The 9,447-nt window shown below is 43.8% G+C and overlaps 1 protein-coding gene across 1 annotated transcript in view; it reads left to right on the top strand.

Annotated features, from left to right (window-relative positions):
- The first annotated feature begins 1,085 nt into the window (after window positions 1–1,085).
- LOC109486677 overlaps window positions 1,086–9,447 on the top strand; it is a 20,297-nt gene continuing 11,935 nt past the window's right edge. The window contains exon 1 of the mRNA XM_019790563.1: window positions 1,086–1,358. Coding sequence (XP_019646122.1) covers window positions 1,105–1,358 — 254 coding nt within the window. The 5' untranslated portion in view covers window positions 1,086–1,104. The remainder of the gene's footprint in view (window positions 1,359–9,447) is intronic.

Genomic DNA, 9,447 nt, shown 5'->3' with positions numbered 1-9,447 from the left:
GATGACCGTCTGTCATCTTCATCAGGGCAATTCTGACTGGTTTACTGTGCACTGTGAACCAAGTAACAGTGCACTGTGAACTATGTAACACCCTTAGTGCACTATGTACCAAGTAACATCTAGCGTCAGTGCACAGTAAACTAGTCAGAATTGCCCTGATGAAGATGACAGACGGTCATCGAAACGTCGACTCGTAAAAATAAATGGTTGTGATCAAAGAGGTTTGCTATTTATCTTTTGTTGTGTTCTAACATGTGAGCCATTCCAAAACATGCGTTTCGTAATAATGTGTTTTGGTTGTAACGTAAACCCTAATCTTAACGCGTACGTACACAGACAGACTGACAGACAGACAGACAGATAGACAGACAGACAGGGCTTAGTTGACATGCTTGACCCTCTGATGACCAGGGCACTGTACATAGATTGGCCACGTTAGGCCACAGCAAGTAATTTTTATGGATGACATCAATGCGCTCATTAATTATCGCCTGATTTTGGAAAAAAACAAGAAGTTTTGTTGCCTTCTGACATGCTGAAAATGGGCAAAGATGTCTGTTGCCATGCCTGAACGTAAATGGCAGATAACTATGAAGAGAGGAGACTAGACAAGGCTCTGATTTGATGTTTTGTTTCTTACTTTGATGCAGTGATATGTGATGCTGGCTGTGTATATACATGTGATGTTTCTACTGAATCAAACCATTTGTACACTGATTGAGTCAAATTTTAAATTGTAGGAATCTTGTTTTTTCGGCCCGCCTTGTTTTTTTTTTGCCCGCTGGCATTAGATTTGGAATCTGCGGAGGATGTCATCCATAAATTTTACTTGCTGTGGCCTTATTTATATTCCAAACCGTGGTCCAGCTGTTCCAAGATTTGGAATGACAACGATGCGGAATGCCTGTTGTATTCCAACACGTGGTCCATTCCCAAACATGTTTTGGAATAACGCTTTTCGGAATGCCAACAACTGTTGTGTTTACTTTACCTTTTACCTATTTAACATTCAAATAAACGACGATAAGGTGATGTTGAAATAACCCCGGACTTTGTAACAACACACATGCATACCCAGCCGTACGTCTATCGCTCGACAAGAAAATGGCGGTCTTGCTAATTTTCCTCGTCCTCTCCACACCAGCGGTGCTAGCGCAGTTCTCCATCCAGGGATGCCCCATGTGGGGGTGCAGCTCCCAGGGTACCTTCTCTATATTAATGGACAGTCCCCCGATGGAGGACGTGTCCGTGTTATGGCAGAGGGAGTCTACCGGGGAGGGGAGGGAGCTCCCCCCGCCACAAGGCTGTGCCTCGGACGGTGACAACGCCGTGTGCCTCGTACCCGGTACTACCTCAAAGTAAGTATTCCACGGGGGTTACGGACGTCCTACCAAAAGTTTAATTTGGGGTCGTGTGGCGTAACGGTGTCAAGCCAAATACATGATCCTGCCAAATACATGACTCTGACACTACTTGGGGGTTTCCAATATACCTGAGACAAGGGGTGGGAGGGGTTTAATCGTGATGTGGGAGACTAAACCTTAGACCTAACCTCAATCGTAAGTCTAACCATAGCCCTGAACAATGATCCCAACTCTAAACCTAACCCTAACCCTAACACACTTACATTAATTATAAATAACACCTGACCTCTCACGTATGTGGCAGCTCAAGGATTTGGCTCAACAACGGCAGGGTGTTTAGCCAAGAACCGTCAAGCACCGTCAGATAGCACACTCGTTCTAATTACCTTCGTCAGAAGGTTATGTGTTTAGGTACACCATGTATAGGGGTTGCTGATTTTTTTTACAACCGGTTATAACTTGGGGTGTGGTGCATGTATCTTTATGATATTTGGTAGGTAGGATGAGTTTGGGAAAAAGAAGGCCAAGGTCAATTTTGGGTACTCTGTGACGGTCCCGTTTAACATCACTAGATTAAAAGTTATGCCGTGACCGTTGTCATATTTTGTGATGACAATGTTTACGTCTTCTATTACGTCTAAAACAACAAGTTGAGTCAACAAAGTGTTTCAGGTAAACAAAGACGTCAGTGAAGCCAAGGGGGGCGTGTCATCCATAAAAAAACTATAGCCTTCAACCAGAGGTTGGTGTAGAAAAAATCTGAAAGCTTCACCCCACCAACCCTCTAACCAAACCTTCATAAAAGACGGTACTGTTAAAAGGAATCCAATGCAATTTTAGGGCGACAAAAACTACATTCTTAAAGTCAATTGTCTGGCCATTCTTTTTTATGTAAGTTGAAACATCCCTATCCCAAGACATGCCGATATCATACTGTGAGACAAATATGCGACGTTGCTGACTGAAAACACTTGCTTGTTTTGTATCGTAGGCTGGTTCTATTTATTTATCGGGGTGGTACGTTATCTGTGGGCATGACCAACTAGAGTAAAATCACTTGCAAACACGTCGCTTGTAAGACCGAACCTAGAATATGCCGCGACAGTATGGGATCCATATAGAAAGAAATACAAAGATAACTGGGAAGGAGTGCGGAATCAAGCTGGTGTGTTACGCCTCACGTAGCTTCGTTTGGGCTATTTCAAACGCTTCAAAAGTATCAAGTGTGATAAGAAATGGCAGTATATTTCAAAATAAGACAGATTTCCTAATCAAATGTATTGTTGTTTTGCCTTTGAACCTTGATCACAACCCGCCGAACGCAAGAACGTGGGCAAACGTAGGGCATCCGTGCGTGGTGAGTACCACCTCCGTACGGAATCCTACGGATTTGGGAGCACGCAGACACGCCGTAGAACTTTAAGTGTATGTAAAACTTTTTCTACGTGCGGTCTGCGGATTCACCACCCGTACGTGCGAGTACGGGCGACGCGCGTGCCCCACCCGTGCCCCGTAGGTACCGTAGGTAAGAAGCACGTGTGAGTAATGTTGCAATCGCACATACCACTTGCGCAACGAACGATGCGCGCAACCGCTCACGACCAGACACCAGACGTGGCGTGCACACCACACTCTTACACCTTGCGAAACCGTGCGAGTGACGTGCGTTGACCCCACTCCTTTCCCACGTTTTCAGAAAAACGTAGCAGACGTGGCCTCCAAAAAAGAAAAAAAAAACGTACGGACAAAAAGCACGTACGGCGGGTTGTGACCGAGGCTTTACTGAAATTAAATTGGCTGCCAGAAAGCATTACATCTGCTTGGAGAGAATAAACCAGATCTGACGTTCAAAGCCCAATTATCTTGGATATTGAATCACCCCTAAACTTTCTGATGACTCAGCCATCCTGGGCCTGGTTAGAAGTTTTTATTCTAGAGCGAACTCGCTCCTACGCAGGTTCCGCTACAGCTAGTTCAGTTGAGGTAAAACGGGTGCTGTTTAATAGCTAACTGTACTCCCATGTACTGCTCATAGATTTTTGGTCGAACTATAGTGTGGGTGTTATCTCTAGATATATAATAATAATAATAATAAATGGTTTATTGGCCAAAGATCACCCGTGCAATCGCAGCCTTATAGTGCTGAATTGATGCAGGTTTTACGATTAGATGATACAAATGGTAATAATACACATAATAATACACATAATACACGTGATACATATTTGTTCCACATTTTTGTGGAACTGCCGCAAGGGTCTGTGCGGCTGCCATTCGGCGCCACAAGGTGACCTCAATACGACTTTCCCCAACCGAAGTTAGGTACCCATTCACACCTGGGTGGAGTGAGGAAAGTCGTGTAAAGTGCCTTTCCCAAGGACACAACGTCGGGCGTATGTGCAGACATGTCCCCATGTCCCGGGTACGACTCGGGATCGAACCCAGGTCTCCCGATTCACAGTCGAATGATCTACCTCTACGCCACCCGACGCCATATTATGCCTTCAAGTGCCAGTCTGAGAGTTATCAACCAAGGATTGAGGTGTTCAAAAATTAATTCTTTCCTAGAACTATCGCAGAGTGGAACTCTCTGTCACCAAGGACATTATACAGAAGGCCTTTCTGTATAATAGGAGCATTATCATTAGATAACTTTAAACAATGTTTAGAGTTAGATGTTGAAGGGTTAGGTGTAACACGTCCTTCGGTGTAATGTAGCCAGCTGCCGCCGCACCGCGTGCCTGCGAAACTGGTGTGTTTCACCGAAGGGCGGTTATACCGGCTCTACCGATACAGATACAGTGGGGTCGTGTGGCGTAGCGGCAGCGTTCTCGACTCGGAACGTGTTACCTCAGAGGTCAGAGGTCAACTGGATGGCTGCCTTCTCCATATTCTCTGTTCTAACCCATAAAAATCTTCCTTAAAAACTAACTATCCAGGTACGTTCTACCTGTAGGGTAATTTATAACCGTTTGCAGAACATTCATAGGTAGAAATTTTTTTAAAAAATTCATTTAAATTTGTGTCTATAGTAAGACTTTTCAACTTTCTTCCCCCTTTTGTAAATAAGGGGGAGGGCGCCATTCCTCTGAACTCTGATGCTACTCTTAATGCAACTTACGAAACTGCTTGAGAGGTACTGACCGACATGTCATTCCATTCTGCCATAATGATTGTGTTTTTCACCTGTTTTCTATCATAGATCATCTACGTAGGTGGTTCCCAGCTTACTTTTGTTACTTGTATTGCATGTTTGTAAAGCTGGATACGTGTTCGGACAGTGCGCCTCAGCTCTTGTTCTTTTGATTATGTAATTCAATTTTAATAATATTGTAGTTCAACAGTCCATGTAAATTATTGTGGTGATTCGATACTGTTTTAATATACTTCTTGTACTTATATACTACCCACTGCAACAAAGTTCACAAAATGCTACTGACCAAAATAACGTTAGCTGACTGTATGTTAGCCTTGACCACAGTTTGTTGCCTCATATACTGCACCACAGCATATTCTCAGTCCAAAGTACTTGTGTACAACGACTTCTCAGTGGCACCACCCTTAATGAAAGTATCCTGGTCTGCAGGGCTTACAGTTGAACATAATTCAGCTGGTTTGTATGGCCTAACTCGATTAATACCTCGATCCTTGAACAAAACACGTAATTCAACGACTGACATTAGTCAACGTAGGGCACTCCATTTCTTTAGTATCTGTATTCTGCTCCTTGCTGGCGATATTTGCCCAAATCCAGGCCCCTCTCATCAACTGACTGTGGCAACGTCCAACGTGAGAAGCCTTAAACCCAACACTGATCACGGGTCGGCAAAACTGACTGAACTTGAACTCTGCCTACACAACGAGAACATTTCCATCTTTGGTCTCACCGAAACGTGGTTTAAGGATTCTGTGCTTGACTCTGATATCAGCATACCGGGTTATTCCACACTGCATAGGAAAGATCGCCAAGGCCAAGTCGGCGGTGGGGTGGCCTTACTCGCCAGCGATTCACTTTCGTGTAACCGACGACTCGACCTAGAAACAAACAGCAACCTATGGCAGGACATTTGGGTCGAGACTAGGGTTGGAGGAAAGAAGATTCTCGTCGCATGTGTATATAGACCACCGAACACTCCTGACACCTTTTACCAAGAACTCGAATACAGTGTTTCTAAAGCAATTGCAGAAAACGGAGTCCGACTAATTGTAATAACTGGTGATTTCAATTGTCACAACTCAACTTGGGGAGGTGCACATACTGACAATAACGGTCTACTACTAGCAGACATTCTTGACAGAAATGGTCTGTACCAGTCCCAGCATCAGGGGACTAGGGTAACCCTAACCAGTACCAGTGTTCTAGACTTAATGATATTGTCTGAACCTGCTAGAATAAATCGCATGTATACCTTAGCGCCACTGGGTTCATCTGACCACTCTGTAGTTGTATGCAATTTAAACTTGCTCTTACCAAGCACATCTGTTAAGCGCCGCATATGGTTGTACAATAGGGCTAACTTTGACTTGTTTAGACATGAATTAAGTAAGGCAAACTGGCAGAGTTGTATGGTAGGGTCAGTAGATAACAGGTGGAACAGCTGGAAGAGTAAATTCCTCAACATTGCTAAACAATCCATCCCTAACAAAATGGTCAAAGCTTGTTCTAGAAGTCACAAACCCTGGATCACTCCCGACCTACTTGAGATGATACAACACAAAACAGATCTTTATCATGCCCACAAATCTTCACCAACTCCGGAAAATTGGCTAAGCTACACTTTCTATAAAAACAGACTTACCTCAGAGATTCGTAAAGCTGAACGTAACTTCTACGATTCCCTTAGCAACAAGCTAAATAGTCCTGAAGCCTCCAAACTATTCTGGTCAGTTTTGAGTAACATCACTGGCAAGGGGAGTAGAGGCATCCCAACACTCTCAAACAACGGCACTCTGCTGGAAAATGATAAGGACAAAGCAGAACTTCTAAATGAAATATTTGTGAACATTACTAGAGACTGTAACCATCCTGACAGAACAAGAAAACTCCCCATATTCACCTCTAAGCAATTTACATCACTTCAACTCACCTCTGAAGAAGTACTTACCGTACTGCAAAGTCTTTGTGTAAACAAAGCATCTGGACCTGACGGTATATCAAACAGGCTTCTGAGGGAGGCTGCTCCTGAAATATGCGACTCGTTACAGCATCTATTCAACTATTCCCTGTCTACTGGAGTATTCCCTAAGGAATGGAAGCAGAGTAACGTTAGCCCGGTGTTCAAAAAGGGTGATCGCACTGATCCTCTTAACTACAGGCCCATATCTCTCCTACCAACGGTAGCCAAGGTACTTGAAAGACTCGTCCACAGTCATCTGTACAGCTATCTTGAAGAAAACAGCCTACTACACAACAACCAGTCGGGCTTCAGGAAGGGTGACGGGTCGGTCCTCCAACTAATCCGTCTGATCAACGACTGGGCCAAGTCCATAGACGATCCGGACACCATCCTGGGACCCCTTCTATTTCTTGTGTATCTCAATGATTTGATGGACCTGCCGTGTAAATCTGGACTCAACTGCTTTGCAGACTACACGTCTCTCTACAATCCAGCCAGAACAGTGCAGGCAGTAGCTAACACCACCAACACAGACTTGCAACTGGTGTCCACCTGGTTCATGGATTGGGGACTGCAACTCCATCCCGATAAGTGCAAGGTATTGTGTGTCAAGTCTGACCGCAAGAACGTCCAACTTCCTCCAATCTACCTGCTTGGGAAAATTGTGGAGCAAGTACCATTCTACAGCCACCTGGGGGTAAGTATCCACCAGGCCCTCAGGTGGACGGACCATGTCCAAATGACCACAACCAAATGCAGGAAACTGCTCGGTGTCTTGTCCAAGGCCAAGGGCAAATTGGGCAGGAAAGCTCTTGAGACAGCATACTTTACACTTGTTCGTCCCAAATTGGAGTATGCCTCGGTGCTCCTGGGTGACTTAAACAGCACAGCTAGCAGGATGTTGGAACAGGTCCAGTACTACGCCGGTCGTCTTGTCACTGGAGCCATGAAGGGTACTCCCAGCTCTCAACTTCTACAAGAACTTGAATGGGACACCCTTTCCACCAGGCGAAAGTACAACTCACTGGTAGTCATGTACAGACTTACAAACGGACTTGTTCCTCCTCACCTACAGTCACTCGTTCCATCCACAAGAGGTGCCCAGTCAACTTCAAGGCTCCAACTCCGTAACAGTACTCACCTTCACCTACCGCGATGCAGGACACAGACTTACAAAACCAGTTTCATTCCGTTCACCTGTTTGCAATGGAACCAGCTGCCCCAGACAGTTAAGGATGTCAGTAGTCTCGCTGCATTCAAACGGGTGTGTAAAAAGCACCTCTTCACACCAAGGCACTATCAGTTGCACCGTAGTCTCGGCTCTAGGCAGTTTAACATCTATACTGCAAGGTTGAGCATGGGCTGGAGCCAATTGAACTGCACCCTGCACAAAATGAGCCTTAAAGACAAGACGTGTGCCTGTGGGGCCTCCTCTGAAACAGTACCACACTACTTGTTACATTGCCCTCTCCACACTGAGCCACGCAACACCCTTGCCTCCACTGTTGAACACCTTATTCAACATCACCTAACCACATCTGTTCTGCTCCAAGGTTCTCCAGGTCATAACTTAGATACAACTAGAGAGGCCGACATTTGCTTGGGAGCAAATACAGCATATTTCAGTCCATCTCCCTCCCACGCAAAAGTGGACTATTCCAAACTTACCCCAGTGTAAAACTGGCAAAGATTCTCAAATAAATGAATTATATTGTAGCTATGTAATTGAGAACAAAGATGCAAGAACAAGTACATTGAATCTCGAAAGCTTTACTAATCTTCTTACAGGTATGCAAATACTAACAATGATGAGATTTGATACATTTTGAAGGTCTTAGGCACATAAAATTGAATGTGTGGGTCATTACGCACGACTTACGTGCAAAATGTGACCTCATGTAACCCGCATAGAACACGTGTTCCATGGCCAACGGCAGATGGAACGTGCCATTCTTTAGATAGAACATGGAACGGGTATAGCACTTTTGGTCCTTTTTTTGCTGAAAATAGCCATTAAAGTCCCCCAAATGAGTCATTTGGAAGTGGTGTATGGCAAATATGTGACTGTTGTTCTGTAGACACATGTTCAAGGTACCCTTATACCGAATTTCAGATCATTTGGTTGTAAAACCAGGGCCCCTGATCCAAAAATCCATTTTTTGGCGAAAAATTACCCAAAAAACCTTCATAAAAATTTTTCAAAGGCATGTATAAAAAAAATGAAAAAAACGCCTGGGGGTATTAGCCCACTCTGCCTCCATGCCAAATTTCAAGTCATTTGGCTGAATGATGGCTGAGTTGAATCCCTTTGACTGTGTGGCAGGAGGAGGAGGAGGAGGAGAAGAAGAAACATCAGAGAACACAATATATTTCATCCATACCATGGTATGGACTGAAATATAAGTACAAAACTCACAGATGCACTTCACACATTCATTGCCCAATCAAAAAGATTCTGTGCCTCTTCCAGCTGAGCCTAACTTAACATTCATTTTGCTGTATAGTTATATAATAATTGATTTTAATTATAGGTGTAACTTTATATGAAAATTGTATACTTGTGTATAATCTTGCTTTAACTATTTATTGTTGTTGTTTTTTTACGTCATATGTACAGGTATGTGTTGGGTGTGCACGCTATCAGCATACTTGCTGCCTAGTGCACACTTTGTATTGTCATGTCGCAATTTTTGAATAAATAAATAAAAAAACAGAGGCCCCGGGTTCGAGTCCTGACATGCCACCGATCTTGTGCCCTTGGGAAAGGCACTTTACACGACTTTTTCTCACTTCACTCAGGTGTAAATGAGTATTGTACTGTCCCTGTGTTGGTGGCGGCATTAAAGTTGAAAAAAGTTGAGTGTGCCGTCACCACGTCTTGTGATTGCATGTTTCGGAATATATATATATGCACAGTGTATACATATATATATATATATATATATATATATATATATATATATATA

This window comes from Branchiostoma belcheri, unplaced genomic scaffold, assembly GCF_001625305.1.
Source record: "Branchiostoma belcheri isolate BF01 breed outbred unplaced genomic scaffold, Haploidv18h27 scaffold82, whole genome shotgun sequence".
In the NCBI taxonomy this organism is placed as follows: Eukaryota; Metazoa; Chordata; class Leptocardii; order Amphioxiformes; family Branchiostomatidae; genus Branchiostoma; species Branchiostoma belcheri.
Note: the sequence above shows the minus strand (reverse complement) of the source record. Positions and strands in the feature narration are given on the sequence as shown.